We start from the raw sequence: 25,261 nt of genomic DNA on the forward strand, positions 1-25,261 counted from the left end.
CCAGAGGCAGAGCATTGAGGGAGGGGAAAATGGAGGAAGGTGGTCAAAAGACACAAACGTCCAGTTGTAAAATAACTAAGTACTGGGGATGTAATGGACAATATGATGCCTACCGCTAGCACTGCTGTGTGGTACATAGGAAAGTTGTTAAGACAGTAGATCCTCAGAATTCTCAGCACAATGAGAAAACTTTTTTCTTTTTATTGTGTCTATAAGAGAAGATGGATGTTAGCTGAACTGATGGTAGTGATCGCTTTACGACATACGTAAATCAGACCATCAGGCTGTACACGTGCAAGTTTACTTATACAGTGATGTATATCAATTATTTTTCAATAACACTGGAAAAATATACAAAACTTCAATGAGTAAAAATAATAAAAATACTCTATTGACATGACTCAATGGTGAATACTAACCACTGTTTTTCAAATTTTCCTACAAAAACATAGTGATGAGGTGAGGCTTGCAACTGCTTTTTCCCTTACTTTAAAAAAAAAAAATTATTTATTTATTTATTTATTTTATTGGCTGCGTTGGGCCTTTGTTGCTGTGTGTGGGCTCTCTCTAGTTGTGGCGAGCAGGGGCTACTCTTCGTTGCAGTGCATGGGCTTCTCATTGTAGTGGCTTCCCTTGTTGCACAGCACAGGCTCTAGGTGAACGGGCATCAGTAGTTGCAGCACGTGGGCTCGGTAGTTATAGCTCACGGACTCTAGAGCACAGGCTCAGTAGCTGTGGTGTACAGGCTTAGTTGCTCCAAGGCATGTGGGATCTTTCCGGATCAGGGCTTGAACCCGTGTCCCCTGCATTGACAGATGGATTGTTAACCACTGCGCTACCAGGGCAGTCCCCTCCCTTACCTTTTAAAGGTTAGAAGAGATTGAGCATTTGGAAGCACTTGTGGTTGTAGCTGGTAACTAAAGTGAGTGTACTCCATCAGTGTGTCTCGCGGCAGCTCATTTCCATGCCCTCTCACAGGGGAAGCACTCCTTGGTGGATGCGGGTGGAGTCTTGTTGAGGGGTCTCCTAAAAAAAACATTGTGACCTTTCTCCAGGAATGGTACCAAAAAATAGCTGGTATTTGGTTAATGAGGAACTGGGTTCTGCCTCCCGTGGCCTGGAAACACCTCCGTGTTTTCCTAACATTTTTATGTCCACAACCCACAGGACACACACAAGAGCCTGACCTGGCACGGACCTAATTCACATTTGTGAAAAAACTCTACTAGTTGCAATGCCTTTTAACTTTTATTTTTTTTTGCCTATTCTTTCCACTGTATTCTGTTAAAAGAAATGAAAAGAAATCCTGGTCAGGAGCCACATGAATGGATTTGCACATGTGTAGTTTGACCAGCCTATTCTGCTCCATCCTTGACTGAGGGCGACTTGAGCTGCCACAGATACATACGTTGTATATGGGAGGACCAGGACAAGTTCCTTCACCTCATCTGTAAATTGAAGATGATTTTACTTGCGCAACTCTTCAGGTTGTTTGAACATCAGATGAGACCCTTCATGAAAGAGCTTTCTCTCTGTAAAAAATACCACACAGGTGAAAGAGGACATTATTGCCAAAACTTTAATTCTTGGCAAGGTACTCAATGAATTATTTTTCTTAACTGTATTTGCTGATTCATCACGTTGGGACTTGAAACACTAAATTTCTGTCTGTAGTAAGATTTTTGGTTGGTTTGTAAATTAAAAAAAAAAAATAGGTTGGTTGATTTTTAAAGAACGCTCACAACTCTAGTCACCTAGTGTGTTACAGTCATTGTGTTTAATGCCATGTTGGTTTGGCTTTGACCTTTACAAAATTGATCTGAGATTAAGTAAGCATCATTCTGAAAGAGCATCAGTGCCCTTTAAATAACTTAGTATTAACAGAGTTATTAGGCAAATTTTCTTAGCAACCATCCTAGTAGGTCGTGGGGAGAGAGAACCTGTTGTCCCCAAGGCAGCAAGAAAGTGACATGGAGGTGAGCCCGGGCATCCTCGGAGGCTGTCACCAGGAACGCCTCTTGAATTGCTCTTGGCTAATTTACAAATAGATACAATTAAACTAAGTACTCTTATGTGAATTAGTGCTCATTAATCCACATGTATTCTTCGTTCTCTTGTGGGATCTCACGCTTACCATTCAGAGCATATGCTTCACATCTTGTGCTGTGACTTTTGTTGCGGGAAGCTTTCAAAGGCCTTTTCTGGCTTTTGGACTCTGTGTGTTGAGAGAGAAGGAGATGGTGTGTGTTGGCAGAGAGTGGGGCTTCGAGCCTCCCTCTGCCCCAGAAGCTGTGACTCCTGTATCTGTGTGCCCCTGGAGGGAACTGTCCCAGAATCAATATTTGCAGAAGAAAATTTCCCCCCACATATTCTTATTCTGATCAGATAAAAGAACTCAGCTCAAGAATCCAAGTAACTGCTTCCTCCTTGTCCTACCACATGAACCACATTATAAGAAGGCACGAAGAGAGAAGCTGTCCCCTTACGTATTCCTAGACATTAATCTTCACGTTAAAGGGTGGAGATGACAGTCCCTTTCAGGTGGCTAACTGTGTCATCCACAAGACATCATGGGGTGATTCTACATCCTCTGAAGGCTATGATCAATAAGGTTATTTTTTTCCCAAGTGGTATATGTGACCCACTGGCTAAAACGCATTCTTGGAATCACATTTTTCAGTATTTCCACTAAAACAGTGTTCTGTGTTGTAAGAGACCGCACTGTTTCCGTTATCAGGGTGCTGAGGGTAAGAGTCTGCTAGAACTTTGAGTGTGTCTTCTTTACCCACAATGCAGGCAGCTGCGGAGTGGCCTTTGCCACGTGCCTTTAACTCACTTGTGTTTCTAATCCTCGCTCTGTTAACCAGCGTGTAGCTCTGGGCAGCATATTTTGAGGTCTTCAAGTATGTGATAAGAAATGTAGCATTGTTGTTGAGGATAAGCTGGAGATGCAGGGCTGCATTTTTACTTTTTATTTTATTTATTTTTTATTTTTGCTTTTGTTTTTTACTTATTTTTTGGCTGCATTGGGTCTTCGTTGCTGCGTGCGGGCTTTCTCTTCATTGTGGTGCATGGGCTTCTCTTTATGGTGGCTTGTCTTGTTGCGGAGCACAGGCTCTAGGTGCTTGGGCTTCAGTAGTTGCAGCATGCGGGCTCAGTAGTTGTGGCACACGGGCTTAGTTGCTCTGAGGCATGTGGGATCTTCCCAGACCAGGGCTTGAACCTGTGTCCCCTGCATTAGCAGGTGGATTCCTAACCACTGCACCACCAGGGACGTCCCAGGACTGAATTTTTATCCCAAGTATGCTTTTCTGCTAGTCTCTTCTTCTTTTGGTTCTATTTATGTGTACTAAGAATTATGCCTAAATCTCAAAAAATAGTGTGAACTCTTCATCATGAAATTGCTATTTGCTGTCCTGCATGTTGTATGATGCAGTATAATAAGGTGAGAAAAAGAAATGCATAGATCCCCAAACATTGTTGTTTTCAAAACAAAAGCATGACTGTAATAGGCAAAAATACTCCAAAATTTAATTTTCTTTATTTTCACCAAAACTAAAACTTTAAAGAGCAAAAATTTCAAGCATAAATTACGTGCCAGGGTATGGTGGGTTATACATGTGGGCAAGTTTTTGTCCCCTGTAGGTATATTACTGAGCTGCCCTCCAGGAACGTAATTCCCTGTTACAGGATGAAGAAAGGCTTCTTATATTATTTGTTAGTTTACTTATTTCTACAGCTATTGAGTTTTTAAGTGGAATCTCAGATGTTATTTTGTGTTCTGTTTTGCCCTTTTCATTCTTGTCTCTAGTGTTTCCGAGGAAACATGAGTGTTTTTCTTTATTCTTAAATTTCCTCCTAATCGGGCAACAGTGGCAACAGAGGAGCCTCTTTGCACAAGTGTGAATGGAACTTTTTGCTAAAAATGGAAGAAAAGCTTCTGCCCACTTCTGCTGTTCCTGCCTTGCCTTTAAATACTCAGCTGGTAGGGGTTATCCTAGTTTTCCAGGGAGTTTAACACAAGACTTTCCCTCCCCTCTTTTTTCATAAATGGTTACGAAAGATGTAGCTTATATATGTAGGTGTAGTCTGGTTGTGCCGTTTTGGTCACTTGGGGCGAAATTATTCATCTCGGTTAATTTTTACAGAGCTCATGCGGCGTGCACAGCATTTTAGGTGGGGGGCCACGGTAAGTGCCATGCTGTGGGCATAAAAGGCATATAAAAGCAAAAGGTACATGAAATAATATTCTGAAAAATAAAGAGGAAAGAACATAGTACTTAAAGTACACAAAACAGTGCAAACTGAATCCAAAAGTACAGTGGGCGACCTCACTGTTGGTGAGGTTGCTATGTTTGGGGCCTCCTTTTGATGGAGAAGGCAGAAAGAGTAAGTGGTACAATGGGTACAAGCAATGCCTTATTCTACTTAGGAATCATCCTGATTTACTTTTTCTTTTCTGAACGGTTTCTTTTTTTAAATAATTAATTAACTATTTTTTATTTATTGGCTGAGTTGGGTCTTTGCTGCTGCGTGCAGGCTTTCTGTAGTTGTGGCGAGCGGGGTCAACTCTTCATTGCAGTAAGCAGACTTCTCATTGTGGCAGCTTCTCTTGTTGCAGAGCACAGGCTCTAGATGTGTGGACATCAGTAGTTGTGGCTCACGGACTCTAGAGAATGTTTGTTTATTCTGGACCAGGGATCGAACCCATGTCCCCTGCATTGGCAGGTGGATTCTTAACCTCTGTGCTCCCTACCCTCCACCCCACAATCCCCTACCTTTCATATTCAGTTCATTGGCAGATGAACTCCAAAACTCAAATCCTCCACGTGTCTTCAGCTCATTGCGGCTTCTCTGGTCCGAGCCATGGTTATCTCTAGGCCAGGTGATCAGCCACGCTCACCTGACTGGGCTCCGTGCTTCCTGTCTTGCTCCTCCTAAGTCTAGTCTCCACAACGCAGGGAAAAAGAACTTTTGAAAACAGACGCCACATCATGCAGTTCCCGATTTAAAGTTCCTTGGTGCCCCACCGTGTTCTTGGACTAAGACCTGAACTGACCGAGGTCCCTGCTCTCTCCAGGCTTGTCTCGGATCCCCCACCCGCCATGGCGGCTCCATCTCAACCCCGGGTCTCAGCCCAAATAGCAGTTTTTCAGAGAAGCACCACCCCCGGCCTCCTCTCCACAGTGACCTCCCCCCACTTTGGTTTTCTGTCATTTTCCCACTTATTATGATCTTTAATCCCATTTTTTTTTTAAATTATTTTTTTAAATTTTTGGCTGTGTTGGGTCTTTGTTGCTGCGCATGGGGCTTTCTCTAGTTGTGACGAGTGGGGGCTACTCTTCGTTGTGGTGCACAGGCCTCTCGTTGCGGTGGCTTCTCTTGTTGCAGAGCACGGGCTCTGGGCACGAGGGCTCAGTAGTTGTGACTCTTGGGCTCTAGAGCGCAGGCTCAGTAGCTGTGGCACACGGGCTTAGTTGCTCCTCAGCATGTGGGATCTTCCCAGACCAGGGATCGAACCCGTGTCCCCTGCATTGGCAGGCGGATTCTTAACCACTGCGGCACCAGGGAAGCCCCTGTTGTTATATTTTTGAGACTGATTATTTAGCAGTTGTGCTCAAGCCAGATTTTATTAGGGAGAGGCTGTTATCAGGGGCTTTGTGGTAGGAGGTTATTGCACCAGCGCAGAAAGGGTGACAGGACTTGGATAGGAAGATGCTAGGGAAGTACAGGAGAAGAGGTGGATTTGACACTCCACAGTTTGGAATTTTGTGGTAACAATGCTCTGCTCAATCCAATATAAAATATCCTGCTTCCTCCAGCAATCCCACTCCTGTGCATATGTCCAGAGAAAACTGTAATTCGAAAAGGTACATGTTAATAGCAGCACTGTTTACAACAGCCAAGACATGGAAGCAGCCTAAATGTCCATCAACAGATGAATGGATAAAGAAGATGTGGTGCATATATACAGTGGAATACTACTCAGTAATAAAAAAGAATGACATAATGTCATTTACAGCACTATGGGCAGACCTAGAGATTATCATGCTAAGTGAAGTAAGTCAGAGAAAGACAAATATCATATGATGTCACTTATATGTAGAGTCTAAAAAATGATACAAATGAACTTATTTACAAAACCGAAACAGACTCACAGACATAGAAAACAAATTTATGGTTACCCAAGGGGAAAGGGGGGGTGGTGATGGATAAATTAGGAGTTTGGGATTAGCAAATACACACTACTATATATAAAATAGATAAATAACAGGATCCTACTGTATAGTACAGGGAGTTATATTCAATATCTTGTAATAACCTGTAATGGAAAATAATCTGAAAAAGAATATATATATGTATAACTGAATCACTTTGCTGTACACTTGAAACTAACACAACATTGTAAATCAACTACACTTCAATTAAAAAAAATCATGCTGCCTTCATTATATAACACTATTAGCCAAAAAATCACATTAAAAAAAATATGATGTTCTCACATAAACTGGATAGAAGCATTCATCTCTACCCCAGCTCCCCCTCGGGTGAAGTACGAAACTGACATGATGATGTCTTGATGTGTTCAGGTGGTAAGGAAAATTGAGGTCTGGTTGCTCCAATGCCACTGACTTGACTTAAATGAGATAAATGTATGTGAAACATGCCCAGTGCTATGAATTAAACTTTTCATCCAAGTAATTTAAAAAGTAATGCTTGATATTTACATTTTGTGACTCTACCTAACCTTTTTTTCCTGACAAATTGCCATCTGAAAAGAAAATGAACTGAAACAACTTTCTTACGATGCTACATTTGTTTAATATTGTCCTTTTTTTCCTCTCTAACAGTTGAACAAGATGAAAACAGTGACACACATGTAGCTGTGACAGAGGCTGAAGGTGTTGCAGACCCTCAGGTGTGACAAGTTGTGTGACAGCCCCTCCTTATACCTTCTTCTGTGGTGAGAGTGCTGAGATAGCACAGGTGTTTGCAGGTGGTACCAGTCTCACCTTTGGTGTTCTGTACAGTAGTCATATTATGGGCATGCAGCACTTATTTGTGATGAGATATTTCACAAGAAAGGCTTAAATTGCACATCATGTTTATAGTTTGATTCATGGGGGAGGGACAGATACGGAGACATCCTTCACGTCCCAGAGAGAGCAAGCAGAGTAAGTGAAGGACCGGGGAGGCCACCCTGGGGCACACTGTCCGCTGGAGATGGCAGAAGAGCCTCAGCCGGCTGACAGCACGGCAGCTGGGACAGGGCCACACAGATCAGTGCGATGCCTCACCTGGCAAGGTTCCTGTGCCCGCCCCCAGCATTCATCTCGTGGTACAGACATGCTTGTAGTAGCAACTGACCTCCAAATACTATGACAGCATAAAAACTGTGGGCACCCTACTGCTGTCAACTCTTAACTTTCTGTAAGTGCAGAGCGTTTATTTTATTTTTTAATTTTGGCTGCATTGGGTCTTAGTTGCACGTCAGCTTTCTCTAGTTGTGCTGAGCTAGGGCTACTCTTCGTTGCAGTGCATGGGCTCTAGGCACTCGGGCTTCAGTAGTTGTGGTTCGCAGGCTTCAGTAGTTGTGGCTCGTGGGCTCTAGAGCACAGGCTCAGTAGTTGTGCTGCACGGGCTTAGTTGCTTCTCGGCATGTGGGATCTTCCTGGAGCAGGGACCGAACCCGTGTCCCCTACATTGGCAGGCAGATTCTTAACCACTGAGCCACCAGGGAAGTCCCAAGTGCAGAGCATTTAGAGAGTCTTCATGGGGACAGAAGGGTGAGAAGCAGAACAGATGGCATAAGGACATTCTTTTGCAAGTCCTGAACAATTCAGCTCCACTTCTCAGAGTTCCACCCTCCTGACACCCAGCCATAGCCTTGTGTGACATGGCTAAATGCTTAGCCACTTTGTTACCACAAGCCAATTTGTTAACCCTTGTGAGTTTTAGATGACTCATCTCTAAACCTACCCAATAGGAGAGTTGTGAGGATTAAAAAGAGAAGTGTGTTGAATAATGAAACCATTGGATTTTATCGTACGTGAGAATGAGAAAGGAGCAGGTCCAGGGGAGTGTATTACGTGACAATTGATGATGGTGTGTTTGGAGCCATGGATTGATTGATCCATCCAGGGAGAAGGATCAGACCTACGCTACACTCAGGGGAAAAGGAGAAAACTCTGGAAGCAGACAAGCCTGCGTGAGCCCTTACTACGTGCAGGGTGTCACTTGGTTCTACTAGCAAGACCTGCAGAGGAGGTAGCCCCTCAGGATTGGGTGATGGTATCCTGGTATCACACGGGTCCAAACTCATCAAAATGGATACATTGTGTGTGCGACTTTTTGTACATTAGGTATACCTTGGTAGGCCTGGAGGAAAACATATTCTTAGTTGGCTTGACCCCTTTCACTTTACCTTTAAAGTTGTAAGCCTGTGGCTTCTGGTCAGAATAATCGCATTCGCTTTCTCAGGCAGGATCGCACAGGTTGTCATGTTCTAGTAAGTTCATATGAGGACTTGTTTGGAATTGTCATGCTGCGGTAATATTCAGAATGCTGCAATCCACAGGCTCAGACTGAAATTACAGCTTCAGGCTCCCATGCACACCTGGGCAGGGGTTGTTTGCTCAAAGGTTTATTCAAGCATTAAGTTATTAGCGGGACATTTTATTTATTATTTAGTTTCTAAATTGAAAATGCTATTATTCATGTATTTTGGACTTATCCTGTGGGCAGAAGTCTGTGTTAATGCAATTTTATTCTTCTGTGTATCTCAAATGGACGCATAGACGTTGCTCTATGAAATTTTGTGATTTTTCTTCAGCAACAGCGACATCACTGCATGTGTACAGAGCGTAGAGAGGAATGAAATCATGAAGCCAGTTGAAACCAGTGAATTGATAATTAGGTCAGGAAGATTCTCTTTAGGTTGGAGAGTCATGAGTTAATCCCCTGGGATGCATGATTGTGAGCGTTATAACCCTAGACACATGTCACTTCCTCTGACGTGTCTCAGGAAGCTTGATCTGCCGCCGCAGTAGAAGGGCCACTCTTATTGGTTTGATTCTGCAGGTCCATCTGTACAGATGCTCTGGGTAGGATCACCAGTGGTTCAGGTTGTGTAAGGTGAGCTTAAAGAAAACTTTCAGAGTTTTACCATCAGATATCCAGACAGAATTAGAAATAAGTGTATGTGTGTGCTCGTGGGTGTATACCCGTGTGCACTTTCCACAGAAATTTATTAATTTGATATTTGTTGCATATACACATACTTAAGTGAGCACCCATATGCCAGACTTTATGGTATTTCACATTATTGCGGTCTTCAGAGTATTCTTTTTTTTTTTTGGCTTCATTGCTGCGCTAGAGCTTTTCTCTAGTTGTGGTGAGCGGGGGCTTCTCTTCGTTTTGGTGTGCAGGCTTCTCAGCATGGTGGCTTCTCTTGTCGTGGAGCACGGGCTCTAGGCGTGTGGGCTCAGTAATTGTGGCTCGTGGGCTCTAGAGCACAGTAGTTGTGGCGCACGGACTTAGTTGCTCCACGACATGTGGGATCTTCCCGGATCAGGGCTTGAACCTGTGTCCCCTGCATTGGCAGACGGACTCTTAACCACTGCACCACTAGGAAAGTCCTCAGAGTATATTTTAAACAAGTTAATTGCAAACTTATTCCTTCCCCGTACATGATGAAATATGTCACTATGGGGAAAATGCCCCGTGGCTGTGGCAAACTTTGGGTGTGTAAAGGGTTAAGCCAGTCACTAACTCCAGAGGGATGGACCTTGTTGTACACAGGTTTGCCACCTACCAGAAAACTCTAGTTCTCTCCTTGTATGTTAGTTCCTTTCTTCCTTTGCTCTCTGAAAATCTCTTCTTTTCCGAGGAAACGCCCTGTTTCCGTGCAGTGATGTGTAGGCAGAGTGAAGGGAGCGTGTGGCCTGGGGTTTACATCCCAGAGCTTCTTGCTCATAGCTGGTGCCTGTAGGTGAATTCTCTAGTGTCTCTAAACTAAGTTCCTGTAGGGTGGCCTCCGTGGCTTTGTCACCAAAGCGTCCCCACCATGTCAGGCAGTTACTAGCATGCTTGGTTTTCATCTTTGTAAAGTAGGGATGTTATAAAGTTGTCATGAGGTTGAAATGAAGCAACATAAAAGATGCCTGCCACCCTGGCACATAGAAGAGCTTCAGTGACTGTCAGGTAGCATCCGTGAGGTTACATGTGCCGCTTCCCAGGCCAGGCTGCCCGGGGACTTTGCCTGGCTCTGTCACAGCAAGCTTGGGCAAGTTACTCTGCTCTCTGGCACCCCATATTCGTCTTCTGTAACAGTACTGAGAGTTAACACTTGGACAACACTTCAAACGCACTCTTCTAAGCTCTTTGCTTTTATTAACATATTTAAACCTCACAACAAACCCTATGAGGCAGATATAATTACCACCACTTCACAGATGAGCTGCTAAGTGGTGGGGATGGGAATCCAACCAAGGTAGTCTGGCTCCGACATCCTTGCTTTTGACCACTAGGCTAAACTGCCTTTCTGACACCTGTAAAATGGAGACAATTATTTTGAAGATCAAATGAATATATGTGACGCAGTTAGGCCAGTGCGTGGCACGCAATAAGGAGTTAAAAATGCACGCCACCTGGAGTTATCATCATGCTTCTGACTGTTTTCACGCTGCTTTTTGATCTGAATATTTACGGTATCTAACAGGAGTGGGCTACAGTGTCACTCTGTCTACCCTTATGGTATCTGCACTTACAGAAAACATTCTAGGCCCTTCACTCGTTAGAACTCTTTACACAGGACTTTAAAGGATTAAAGAATCTTTATCGAAATGTATAGAGTTTTTGCAGGTTCTGGTTTAAGGGTTCTAATGAGCAATTTATAACATGTTGAACTTTGGAAATTCTTGCTTTGGTTCAGGTGGCCATTGACCGCTGGATCCAGTAATTATTTCATCTCCTATTCCCCCATTGGAATCAATCATTTTAATATTAAGTGATAATAACTGTTAATTATACAAATTGGTTGCCACATAGTTCATGATTGTTTTATCAGCAACTTGTGATTTTCTTCAAAAAAGAAAAAAACAAAGACTGAAGAAAGCTCTTATTTAAGGTTGTGATAGCTATCATAGAAAACAGATGACCCTTTTAAATCCTTTGTGTTAGAATTTATTAAATTTACTTATTCTCTCTTTTTCTAAACCACTTTATCTTTGCTGCTCTGCTTAGAAAAATGATCAATAATGTCTATAGATCTGAGTTGTAATTTCTCTCAGGTCAAAACGAGATAAAATATTGGTGACCTCTGTACTCTAGTCTGAAAGTTCATGAAATTAAATATATGTAATGAATGAACCCTTACTTCATCGAGTGTGAAAATATGTAATGTATTTAGTTTCATCAGCAGAGATAATTATGTAAGTATAATAGATTAAGAAAGTATCTGAGGGATGGCTTCCCAGGTGGCACAGTGGTTAAGAATCCACCTGCCAATGCAGGGGACATGGGTTTGATCCCTGGGCAAGAGGGATCCCACGTGCCATGGAGCAAACTAAGCCCGTGCCCCACAGCTACTGAGCCTGCACTCTAGAGCCTGCGAGCCACAACTATCGAGCCCATGTGCCACAACTACTGAAGCCCATGCGCCCAGAGTCTCTGCTGCACAAGAGAAGCCACCACAACAAGAAGCTCGCGCACCGCAAAGAAGAGTAGCCCCCGCTCGCCGCAACTAGAGAAAGCCCGTGCAGCAACGAAGACCCAAAGCAGCAAATAAATAAATAAAATTAATAAAAAAAATTTAAAGATTATTATATAAGAAAACAAACCAAAAAAAGTATCTGAGGGAAACAACAGTAATAAATTCCATGTAGCTACGGTTTCTGCCTCCTTCCCCGCTCCCGGCACACTTTGGCAGGACACAGTGTCACACAGTGTTTATGGAGGGTGGGTCTGTGTGACCAGTGTGGTGTATTAACACAAGTAATTGCACAAGGGAGGAGGACCAGAGCAACGGCCCTCTCTGAACTTGCATTGCCTCACCTGTACAGTGAGGGACCAGGGGTCACTGGATATTCTCTAAGGAGCTGTGATGCCCCAGCATGGTGTTTGAGGCCTGTCCCAGTGATGCCCTGGACATAGTAAACCTGCCTTTACCATCACACTTTCTATCGCATGTACGTTTCACTGTATGTCCTTTTCCTGATCCTTTCCCCGGTTAACAAAGGGTGTATTTTTCTATTCCAACCAGTAAGAAATGTGTCATAGTTTAACTTCTCTGAAGAAATTTGAGAAAAGGAACAATAAAATGAGGTTATTTTTTATTATTCATTTATTATGAATTATCTTCTGAATTTTCCTGGAAAGAATTCTATTTTCTGTTTTGGAAATAGGTGCGTATAATTTAGTAATGTAATGTAGCATCTCGGTCCATCAGTGTTTTCTTCTGTCATTTGGACTTTCTGTTTAAAGTACCAAAAAACTTTTTTATGAATTTCTATTCAAGATTTAATTTTCAAATACATGAATCTATTATGTGGTAATCAATACAGATTTACCCGAATACCCTGAATCAGTATTGAAAAGCATTCTGTCATTACAAAAGTGCTTTTGTGAAAGGTGGACTCCTTCATCCTGGTTTTCCTGCCCTTGATAGTGGTTTTTGCATGGCATTTTATAAAAATACAGAAAATGCTTCATTACATAGAACTGTGCTCTTTCACCTTATGTCATAAAGGTTGTTCATTTATCATTCTTGTAGCTTTTCCTAAGGGAATTCTGTCCAAGTTTCATTTCACCACTGAGAATGGACTGAACATTTTTATGACTCCATTTATAAAGGAAACAGACTTTTCATTTACATTCATAACATTTCTCTTATCAAATACTGAAAATTATATGAATAGCTTTAATTATGCATTACAGAGATTTTTTTTTTCAAAGCAGACCTTGAAATAAGGCTCTTAAATAACTCTTCTGACGGTTACACATTAATCTTTTATTTTTTTTCTGGCCTAGCCAAGTTAGATAAACTGTTTATAATTAATTTCACATAGATAAATTAAGTAGTCCAGGAATGTGAAAGTCTAGATCAAGGGCTGTTAGTTATCTTGCTTCTGCTGCCATAACAAAGCTCTCCAAATATATTAATAAATTCATGGCTTTTTTGAATTAAATCATTAAATTACAGAGCTGTGAAAGGAACCCCCCAGAGAACATCTGGTTTAGCATGGTATTTCCAAAGAGGACTGTCTTATAAAACTATCTAGGATATATGGGCATCTCAGTGGGCTTAAAGCTCTCTAGGGAATGAAGAAGCTTTCATAACCCTCCTTGAAAGCCTTTTTTGATTGTTATATGTGAGGAGTGCTATAGAATTGATTATCATGTGAAAATGCGTCTAGAAATTATGCAGAAACCAGAAAATCAAGATAGCAATATTCCTTTTTAAAATTATGAGATGATTTAATTATAAATATGAAATAATTAAGTCAATCTGAAGCCCATTTTTTAAAGTAAGGCATTTTGTGTTGAAAATACATAACTTGTAAACCCAAGTTATCTGATTCTAATAAAAATGTATTTCCTCGAGAAAGAGGAAATCTTTTAGGATGCTAAGCAAAAAACTCTTGTTCACACAGAAACCGAAAAAAATAGTCAAGGTCTCTTAAATTTCCTCTACTTAGTCCTACCGTTTTGTTGCTGATGCTATTATCAGTTGTTTTTTAAGAATACATATAGCACCCACAGACAGAAGGAAAAACTCTCTCCAGATTGGAGTTGATGGAAGCTTAACCCGGCTACTTTGGAGCTTGTGCTGGTGAGAAGCGGTGACAGGCTTATTCTCACTTGCTGACTTAGGTAGCTCCCGGTGCTCTCCTCCTGTGTGCCACCCCTGCCTGGCCCCATCCCACACGTGCCCTCTATTACACAGGGCTGCCCCGCTGGGGAGCAGAGAGAGACGCGGACCAATCCATCACACTCCTGAATAGGCAGCCACGGAGCAGGTCCAGACCTAGCAGGGTCATTAACAGCCTCTCTCCTCTAGCCAGACAGTATATTAAACACCGTGAGAATGACGTGGATGGAGAGAGAAGAAATCCTAGTTGGTCAACGTAAGTGAATTTTCTAGATAACAGAAACATTCCCTTGAGTGTCAAAACATTTAAAGAATCTTGATCGTTTTTGTGTAGAAATTTCCCTGATTAATATTCTTGCCTTCTTAGTTTAAAGGAGGATCCTTAACACTGCTGATCCTCTTTGACTCTCAGGTATTGATTTAAAGAGCATCTTCAAGATTGACCCATGTGTTTAGCATTATCTCAGGTTATGGGCTCCATTAAAATCCTGACAAACCAATATGCCCCAAGGAGGGTGGCTAGGATGTTTGTAAGAGGTTCTAAAAACAAAATCAAGTGGGCCCTTACTAATGCTTGGCCATCTGATTCTACTTTCCTTGTCCAGTTTCCTCTTCTCTCAGATCAGGAGCTGAGAAACCACAGCCTACTGCCTGTTTTTGTAAACAAAGTGTTATTGGAATGCAACCATGCTCGTTCATTTACATACTGTCTCTTGCTGCTTTTGTGCTAAAACTACACCCTTGGATAGTTGCACCAGAGATCACATGCCCCACGAAGCCTAGAATATTTACATTCTGGCACTTCACAAAAAAGTTTGCCAAACCTTAGATCTGAAATGACCGTTCCATGCCTTCTTTTCTTATACTTCCAGTATCTTCTCGTCCTTACTCTTGGCTAATCACCTGACTTCTTATTTCTGCAATAGAGGTGTCAGAAAAGAATTTCCACAGGGCATACCAGAAATGCCCACCTACCTGCATGTTCACCCCTGTACTCCACCTCCCCTCCTCTTACAGTGAGTGAAATACTCCTATTCTTGTTTCTAAGAGTAGGTCTCTATGCTCTTTCCTACTCAAGGACGTTTCTCCTAAAAATGCCCCTTCTCTTGCCTCTGTCATCAAGTTTGCCTCTATACTGGATGATTTCTAATAAAGATAAATGCACTGGAGTATCTCTTACTTTACACAAACAAGCAAAACTTCCTGCGACATCACTCTAGCCAGTGCCCCATTTCTTGTAATAAAACTTCTCAAAAGAGTTGTCTCACATTCTCTGTTAAACCCATGCAAATAAGGCTTTCTTCCCACTACCACTTTTTTTTCTCAAAAAAAGTTATATTCAAAGTCACTGATTACTTTTGTTAAATTCGGTGTCCGTTATTTTGAACTCCTCTTATTTGATGTTTCAGCTTCACTGGATACAGTTTTTCACTCCCACCTCCTCAAAGCACTGTCATCACTACTCACTACTCTGATACTTCGTATCTGTATGTTGTGGAATCCACATTCCTTATTGAGTATAAGCTCCATGACATGTGGGACTTTTTTTTTGTTGTTCACCACTGTATCCCTAGAACTTGGCACATGGTGGTTCAAATGAAATCAGTTGAGTGAGTGACTGACGACTGACTGCATGAATGAATGAATAAAATAGGGAGCTAGGGTAATATACATGAGGAGTACAAAAAGGAGGATATCATAAATATCGGTATTTAAATATTTGGAAGGTTGTCATGTTGGATACAAAAATAGATGTACTTTTCAGTTGCTTTAAAGGCAATAGTAGTACTCATGGGTTGAAGGTCAGTGGTTTCAGAATTTTGTCCAGCGTGATAAGGGACTTTCCAATAACTCCGGCTCTCCAGCACTGCACAGGCTGATAAACTGAGATCCTTGTCTAAGGAAACCTTGGAGACGAGCTGGAAGACCATTTGTGAAGGTTGCTGTAAACATAAATCTCTGACTTTGGTGGAGGAATTCCACTTGCTGTTCCATGGGAATCTGATCTGGGCCACTTCAGTAATTTGTTTATTTCCTTCCTATTTGTTGGGAAAACTGCTAGATAAGGAGATGTCCTTGCCTTTAGGAGTAAATACTTAGTCATTGCTTTGCGTGGACGGTTCCGTTTTTCTGATGCCCACTCAACAAAATGTGTATCTTTAGTACAAACTGTTAAGACCCTGAAGCTGTGATCACTTGCTGTCCCCTTCTCCATATCTGGTCATGTTGCTGAGCCCAAATGCTATAGATTGTACAGGGTAAAACAAAGATTTGATAGTTTTGGCTGTTCCTGCCAAGAGTAACTTCAGATTTCTTTTTAGATCGTGTCCTGCTATGTCAGTGTGAACCATTTTTGAAGGAATTTGAGCAGAAGCAGTTCATAATCTGTGTGTTATAATGAACATTTTTTTTCTAATGAAAGTCCTAATTCTCCTCCTTCATATTATTATTATTTGGTACTTGGGTGTAATGAAAGATATGATGCTTTGTGGACCATTTCTAAACCCTGGTGAAATTTTAAGCTTTCTTTTTGCAGTTCATTTTAATAACCTTTCCACCATGTTTCCTGCAACACTGGAGCTATTTTACTAATCATGCCCCATAGTAACTTTCCAGTTATGGAAAAAAAAAAGAATTATCTTGTGATCTTCTTGTGAACTGTGTGTTTGTACATGGAAGGAGCTGGTGGAGCTAAGGAATTAGGAGGTTATGTACTGTTATTTTTAGTATTCTATCACTTCACCCTTACTGCCAGAGTAGTTCCTGGCTAACTTTCCCATGAGTTTTTAACCTCTTGCTGGGCTTATGTAACAGGAAACAGGCTGTCAGGAACAAATAGTGGCATATTAGGAGCACCCTTTAGTAGCAAATGATTTAGTCTGCTCTGCCTTTCACTCTCCTAAAGTAGACTGAGAAGTGATCTCCACTTTAAGTCTTTGGGTGCGGCATTCCTAGGTTAAGACAATACAGTTTCAATTTTGGCAAAGCAAAATCTTTTACCAAGACAATGCTTTAATCCAGGCAACGGAGAAGATGAGTTTATTATAAGGTGAACTTTGCAGTGGTGTCATGTCCTGGGACTGCGGATTTAAGTATATCTTCGCTTTTTCTCCAACTCTTAAGGCCGGGGTGATGTGCAAACTTCAGGAGAGAGATGATATTGGGCGAATTGAACTGGTCCAGAAGCTGGCAAGGGAAAACTGTCAATTTTTGCAGACGGACAAAAAAGAACAGGAGAAGTCTGAACACGTAAGCCCTTTTTTCCTCTTGGGGGTACAGCTTTGAAGGGGTGGAAAATGTTCCTGCCTGCTTATATGTTTGAAGGAAGGTGTTTTATTTTGTTTTATTTTATTTTATTTTATTTTATTTTATTTTTTTAAAGCTCTTTATTGGACTATAATTGCTTTACACTGTTGTGTCCGTTTTTGAGGTACAGCAAAGTGAACCAGCTGTATTTATACATATATATTATTTCAGATTCTTTAGGTTTGGATTTTTTTTTCCTCCAAAAGCATGCTTCTTAGTAAAAACTGACAACTACTATAATTTTCTAAGCCAGCGGTTTCTGACACCGGCTTTGTAAGAGTTCTCTTCACGGAAGTAAATTATTGAGCAATATACGAATGCAGGGAAGCAAATATGAATGCATGTCTAGTTGATGGCGTTCAGGTTTGACTTGGGGACTTTCAGCCTATCAGATAGTTTGTGGCATATGAGTTTCCAAAGAACATCCCCATGTACTTTCATGTTTAGCACAGGGAGTGAATCTACTTATGAAACAAATGTATCCTGAGTCACAAGAAACAGATACAAACAGAAGAACAGATTCTAGATGCTGGCACCAAGTGGGAGAGTCAGAAGGGAGTTTTCCCAGTATCTTTTGAACGTTTGTGTTCCAACAAGAGTTATATTGTTTGAATGTAGTTAAACTGGAGGAAAGGGACGCTCTGCTCTGTTCTCCTGAAAGCAGTTATTCAGATTGAGCCTTAGAGCTGAGAACGCTGCCGGTCACGCTGGGGAGACAATGGGACCACTTTCTTCTGCTTTACATTGTTGTCTGTTGACTTTTTGTTGTTGTTTGTAAGGCTTCACCCTCAGCGCTGAGCTCTCCAGGATTGCTCATGAAGGGGAAAATTCCTCAGTGTTTATGAACATGTCTTTTCTCTGACTTTAATTTTTCCTTGGAATTTTATTTTCAGCCGTTTCCAAGGGGGAAAAAATGCTTGGTGCTTTTTCTGCGCCAAGGCCATCAATACAAATGTCAGGGATTTACTGAGCTGGAGGGGAGGGGAGATGTCCTAGAACGGCAGGCTGTTTAGTTTGATAACGTAACACGTCGCTAACAAGGCGTCGTCATTACCATCAGTGTCTCGAGGGGAAGAATAATTAGGCAGTTCCAAAGCCTTCTGATCCCAGTTATCTCAGAGGTGACCATTGGCTTTAAGTGCGAGTGGAGATCTCGGGAGCCTTCACTTCAGTAGGCATTACTGAAAAGTTAAGGGACTTGTTTGAATTGTTAAAAACACCCTGAAGGTTGACTGCATGTATATCAAAGAGTAACTCCTAACTTCTCTGCACTATTAGAATACTTGAATATCCTGGTGCATGTTCTAAATTTCTCAAAACAATATTCCTTTTGATTCATTTTAATTAGAAGAGCAGTAGTTTTCATGTACTACATTTTATCGATTTCAGGGTGCACGTCCCCCCACATTTTGGCATCTCTGAAATCAGGGTGAGGCTTAACAGTTGATGACATGAAAACATGTCCTAGTTTAACTGGGAGCATTTTTCTTTCCTAGAGGTCCTTAAAATGGATGACATATTTTACAACGGATTGCATATTCGATTCAGTGGATCAGTGACAACCTGAGGGGAGGGCGAGATGTTTTAAAATCAAACCAGTAGTGGATAGAGTACCACTTCACGAAGGTTAGAAATCATCAGCCTTAGGCCACAAGATAGCTTTATGCTTATTAAAAAGAAACTTGTGTTGCCTTTGCCTTATGAGTTGAATCCAGAATATAATAATTACAGCTCATGAGAATATAATACCCTCCAAATACACAGTAACAGAAGTTTGAACTTGCTGCCATTAATTGTAAGGCTTTTTACTATGAGACGGAAATTTAGTGGTGGAAGGTTTGCAGCACTGCTTATGGTTGTATACTCGCTATTCACTTTAAATCTTCATTGTAAGATTGTGAAAAAGAACCCTAAAGTTTTTTACTCCTTGCATGAATGTCATAATATTGATGCAACAACAGCTCTGAAGTGTGTACGTTTCTGAGAGGAAAGATGTTATGTAAACAAACATTGGAATGATGGCCCTTTCTGTGTAGACTTTTCCTACTGAAGCTGAAAGTCAGGAAAGGTGAATATTAAGGATCTTTTTTCCTTAGTGACAAAGTTGAGCTTAGCCAGTCTGTGGTCTCCCTGCTGCAGGGCGACACCAGCTGAACTGGTCAACCCTCAAGGCTGAGACTTCCATAGCACGCCACCAAATGGAGTATTTGGTACTAGGTGCTTCCACTTTTTACAATAATTTATTAGGAGTGAAAATCATCTGGTAGCTTCTTTCACTCTTTTCTGCCTTAAGCATTTGATATATAAATACCTTTGCCTGCCCACTGAACTCACAGCGTCCATGCGATGGTTGCAGCATTTGCATGTTTCCTGCCCTCGCTTTCTTTTCAATAGCAGTCATCTGTTCTTGTTCTTGAAAACTCAGTGACAACACACAGAATATACAGAGGAAACTGCAGTTTCCTTAATGTAACCCTAGTTCTGCCGTTTCCTATTCTTGTAACAATAACAGAAATGACCAAACCCTAGAGTTACATGCAGATTTCCTTTCTCTTGTGACTCTCAAGTGCTTCCACGACCTCACCTACCACGGCTGCGCCAGAATTCTGTAAGTGGACAGTGGTGAGACTTGAGTGAGAACCCCAGTCGCCGGCTGAGTCATCCTTCTCACGAAACGACTTTGCTTCTCCAGTCTTAGAATGCCACATCCCCTTTTGTACATGCGTGCCCAAATGGGAAAGTTCCTTTGAGGTACTGCTGCATAGAGACAGACATGAATTTGACAGAATAAAGCTTTTGTTACTGGTACATCTTCTTACAAATTGAAGGGGCTTCGAGAATTCTGAGTGGGCATATCTAATATCTTCTTAAACTGGTAAATGCCATGATTATAAAGGGATGCAATTAGAGAAACACTTGACTCTGTGCTTTTGCCAAGGTGTTTCTGAAATGAAAAAAAAAAAGTTAAATGTATAATTATCACAAGTTTCTCAGGAAGCACCTAGTTTTCCTATTTTATATGAACAAGCTGTAGGCAAAACTAGCCAGCACTCATTCCTAAGTGTTGAAAATGTTGTGAGAATTTTAAGGGGGACAGAAATGGATATTTCTTGTAAACATTATGAGAGTGAGGTTAATGTTTGGTCATTAATTTCTTTAAAGAAATTGACTCTTACGAAGGCATTGTATTTTCTAGTCTTAATTCTATGATTATACTCATAGAGGAAGGGGCCTGTGTTACCAAATGGGGGCTTTTGAGCTTGACCTTGATGGATGCCTAGTTCTCATAGACGGGCAGGGCAGGGGAGAGCATTTAAGGCAGAGGGACCAGCGGGGAGGTGCGTGAGTTGAGCCCTGGGCAATTCTTGGGAAATGAGTTGGGGTGGGGTGGGCTGTACGGGAGGCTAGAATTCAGTTGTGAAAGACCTGGCAATCCACCCTAAGGAGTTTAGACTTGCCTTTCTGGCAAAGGAAAGCCATCAAAGAAGGGAAGTGCCATAATCAGATGTGGTCTTTGTAAGATCTCTCTGGTGTTGCTTTAGAGGAAACATTGAGTGGGCTAGAGGGAGGTGTTGGAGAGAACCTTTAGAAAGCTATTGTTGTGAGTCAGGTGAGACATGTAAGCCTGCACCAGGGTGGCAGCTCTGGGAGACGAGAAGGCAATAGATGTCGAGTCATTTAGAGGGTTAAATTGGCAGAATTTGATGACCGATAATGGGGGATGTGTGTGCTAATTTATACTAAGCGATTTTTGAATTTGTATTACGGTTTCCTGGTAGAGACGTGAGAAAGTTCTGTTTATCACCAAAATGCTTGGTCACCTTTGCCAAAAAGCTACACAGACATTTACCTTGTTTCGTTGTCCTGCCGTGTGTTTCAGGTGTCCGAGGTATATGCCACCGCACACCATGTCTATCTCATTAACAAATTGTTAGGCGGGGTTTCTGGCTAACAGTCTGGAGACTACTTCTTCTGAGACCCAGATACTTGGACAATACTTTAAGCACAGAGAATCTCTGGTAACCTCAAAATGAACTGAATTATTTGGCCAAAGCTTTGGTGTTGACTGCAATGATGGGTTGCCTCCATCAGAACTAACTGGGATTTTAGAGATGCTCTCCTGACTCAAAATCTGAGTTGGTGTTTCTTTGTTTTTTAATTAATTAGTTTATTTTTTCATTTATTTTATTATTTTTTATTTATTGCCTGCATTGGGTTTTTGTTGCTGTGCGCAGGCTTGCTATAATTGCGGAGAGCAGGGGCTACTCTTCATTGCAGTGCACAGCCTTCTTATTGTGGTGGCCTCTTGTTGCAGAGCACAGGCTCTCGGCACGCAGGGTTCATTAGTTGTGGCTCGCGGGCTCTAGACTTGTGGCTCGCGGGCTCTAGAGCATAGGCGCGGGAGTTGTGGCACACAGGCTTAGCTGCTCTGCAGCATGCAGGATCTTCCTGGACCAGGGCTTGAACCTGTGTCCCCTGCACTGGCAGGTGGATTCTTAACCACTGTGCCACCAGGGAAGCCCCTGTGTTGGTGTTTCTATACTGTTATTCTAGAATACTCTTGGTCACTTATTCATTCAACACACCTTTATTAAAGCTGATGTTGTAGGGGATCCAGAATAACTATGGTGGTTGCTACCTGAGGGAGTATAGTCAAGTTGTGGAGAAAAGATATGGACACAAATAACAGCAGTACTAAGGGGGCAGGGGTGATAACCCCCAGAGAGAGACTCGGGCATCAGAGGAAGAAGCTACACCTGGGGAAACAGACTTCTTTCTCACGGCAGAGGTAGAGTTTGATGTGGACCTTAAAGTAGGTTTTAAGTTTGATTTACGCATTCCAAACTGAAGAAAAGCATTCCCGGCAGAAAGGATAGCATTAGAAAATGCACAGAAATAAAAATCTAAAAATACAAGGTATTTTTTGAAAATGGAAACCATTCTCTGTCACCAGGGTACCAAGTTGGGGGGGCGGCACAGGAGGTAGTGACAAGGATTCAGGAGAAGGAAGAGTTAGTGAGAAACAAGACTGGGACCAGACTGTGGAGGATTTTGAGAGCTGAGATGTTTCACTTCATTCTAGAAATAATGAAGAGCCGTTGACTTGCTTTGTTAGTTTTCATACAAAAGGAGGATGAGGGGGCCCTTCTGTGAGGTAAATGATATTATTTCAGCGTGATGGGTCAGAAAGCTGAGGCTGGTGCGTGATTAGGCAGAGCTGGGCTAAGTGTGAACTCAAGTCTGACTGCCCCTGGGTCGCAGCTTCTCTCAGCTGTCATCACCCGGAGGGAGGCCTGATAGGAGACAGGAAGCCCAGATGACAAAAATCACGATAGTCCTGAGAAAGCGGGACCAGGATGCCAGCCCCGGGGGAAAGGTAGAGCGGTTCCATGTTGAAGGAGTGCTGGTGGTTAAGTTTGGGAAGGGAAAAAGAAAAGGGAGTGCTAAGGTACTAGCTCATTTTGAGTCCTAACTTAATGTTTTTAAGTGTCTAAACTGCTTACATTTAGTATCTGTGAAATAGCAGGGTTAAAATATAAACCTAGACGTGGGCGCTGTTTCTGGTGTACCACTGCACGGTTTACCAGAACACTGAAACTCGGCTTTTCCTGAAATGTCGTTTATGCTTTGCAGTGTATTAACTTGTAGAGTAGGAATACCAACAAGCAGCTCCTAAACTTGACTTCCTAATTTCCAAACTGCAGAAATGAAGGTGTATAAAATGCGCGGGAAAGCCGCGCTAAGCGATGCTTTCCCCAGGGACCCTGTCTGTATCCCTCCCTCTCCCCTCCCCGCTTTCTTTAGTTCCTTTGTTAAGTCTGGGGACCCACCCTACTTCCTTCCCCTTTTCCAATTCACTCATGAAATATGGGTGGGAAGGGGGTTTTACACATTCTGCAGCTGAATCTTGGCGTAGACTGCTGCCAGGGTAGGGTCCCTATCTCTCAACTTCAACCGGAATTTCCTTTCCCCTGTTTCCTGCCACCTCATCCTGGACTCCTGCTTGCGTCAAAGGGTTGGCTGGTTGTGGATTGCTAGGGCAGAAGTGGATTGGGGTATTCTGGCTACTGCCACTCTTATTTCACACACTGAAAGTTGGTCTCTGCATTTCCTTTGGTCTATTGCTTAAAAAAAAAAAGCTTAATATAAAGTGAAAGCCCTCTTTATACTCTATATGAAATACTAAAAGGAAATGGTTTTATTTTTCTGTATTCAAACTTGCATTATACATCCAGGTGGGGAAAATTAAGAGCAATCATGGCATTATTTGAAGTTCACCAGTCATTTAGTTTAACGAAGAAACTGTTTAAAGACAAATAGAATGTTATAACGTTATTGCTTAGTGTCAAAGCCAGAATTCAAGTGTAATAGGCAAGTCATAATATATTAAGGTGCCCACTGCTGAGAAATTCTGTGTAGGAACCATGTTATTTTTCTTAATGACAAAATCCTGACTTTGTGTCGGTTTGGTACTAATGTACACACCTTTTTTAGAGGAAATGGGCTGCCTTGAGTGAGTTGTTTTAGTTCATTTTTAATCAGGATAATTTGGTCACAGAGTAACCATGAAAGTGATAGAAGATAGGTCTTGCCTCCAAGAAGTTTACCGTCTAGCTCGAGAAAAAATTCACACAGTGAATACAAGTGAACCATTCAAGACAGTATTTCATGAAGTGCTTAAATAATTTGGTAGACTTTCAGGGAGAGGGAAATACTTCTGGTAAATCTATTCACAGTTGCAGCAATCCAATAAGAAGTTCTTCTCCTTCTTCAAAAGCAAGGTTTACAAGTTCGGCTCACTTTAAATTCTGCTGCTGTTTTGTTTTGTTTCTTGTCTTCTAGAAACAGGGCAGCCAGGCAGCCAGCCGGTGGACGGCAGGGATGCGCTCCCACTGTCTGGTCGAGCCGTCTGCCCGTTAGCTGGAATTTTAGGTTCTCACAAGAAGCCCATTGCAAGTCGCAACATTTTTAAAATATTAATTTCCGTTTTTAACATTTTAAGCAGAGAGGAACTTGTGATTATCATATTCATTTATTTTTCTGAAAATATTCAAGTTTATCTTTTAAAGGCCCAATTAAGAAAATGGATACTAGCTCAGTTGGTTTGATTTATCAGTCATGTTCTCAACGGATCTTGGATTCTCTGTGGTACAGCTGCTGCTCCCCAGGTTTATTAAGTTGTTCTACTTGTAAAATTAAAATAACCGTATCATCTTTAGTATGCCTGAGAAATCATTAAGGTGAAATAATGAAAAATAGGTTATTTTTCTTTGACTTTTGGTCCTCTCAGTGGTGTACTTCACTCTGGACCCCTGGCAACCTTATATTCTTTTTTTCTCTACCCCTATCAAGGCCTGTTCTGCATTAATATAGCAATATTAACACCTTGTAGATTGTTATCTGATCAGATAACACTAGAAATCTTTGGTGGTTTGGTTTCATGTGAATTTATAATGGGTGCTGTAACACAAAAAGGTAGAAGATGTACAGACAGATGGACAGTCCTGCACAGACAGATGGACAGTACTTTATGACAACTATGTACCACGGAGGCTTGGAGAAGTAGAACACAGAGACATTAAGGAATATGGAGACATAGGTACCAACGTACATTGTGCGTCAACGTACATTGACTCCCCAAAGACGTCCTGATACATCACTGCTTTTGGGGAGACAACACTGTAAGAAATTCAGAGGCTGAGCTCACAGTTACCTGCACACTCAGTTCCAGGGCACTGTGGAAGCTTGTTACAGGGAGCTCAGCCAGTCTAGGGAGGCAAGCATGTGTCCCCGAGGAAGAGAAAGAATCTGAAGAGTCAGAAGAGCTACTAGGAGAAGGGAGGAAGGACGGGCATTCCAGGCAGAGGCGAGAACATGTGTGAGGACAGGAAGGGCCTGATGCAGAGAGAGGATGCTGCAGCTCTACAGGCAGAACCACGTGGCTGGAACCAGGGGGTGGGGGCAGCAGGCAGGGCCAGCGGGAGAGGCACGAGGGCCAGAGGATGCAAGCCCTTACGTACAGGCTGAGCCACAGATGGTGTGCTAAGAGTGATATGGAGCTGCTGTGAAGACTTTAAACAAGAA

General features: G+C 42.0%; 1 protein-coding gene across 4 annotated transcripts in view; it reads left to right on the plus strand.

Moving 5' to 3' along the window:
• RAPGEF5 (Rap guanine nucleotide exchange factor 5) overlaps nucleotides 1-25,261 on the plus strand; it is a 231,250-nt gene that overhangs the window by 117,071 nt on the left and 88,918 nt on the right. For 3 of the 4 annotated variants that reach the window (XM_057730812.1, XM_057730810.1, XM_057730811.1), the window contains exons 8-9: nucleotides 6,852-6,919; nucleotides 16,994-17,119. In XM_057730812.1, the coding sequence (XP_057586795.1) occupies nucleotides 6,852-6,919; nucleotides 16,994-17,119 (194 nt within the window). Of the gene's footprint in view, nucleotides 1-6,851; nucleotides 6,920-8,138; nucleotides 8,269-16,993; nucleotides 17,120-25,261 lie in introns of those variants that run through there. The other variant, XM_057730813.1, reaches the window with a different exon arrangement.

The sequence above is a fragment of the Hippopotamus amphibius genome, chromosome 4, assembly GCF_030028045.1.
Source record: "Hippopotamus amphibius kiboko isolate mHipAmp2 chromosome 4, mHipAmp2.hap2, whole genome shotgun sequence".
Lineage (NCBI taxonomy): Eukaryota > Metazoa > Chordata > Mammalia > Artiodactyla > Hippopotamidae > Hippopotamus > Hippopotamus amphibius.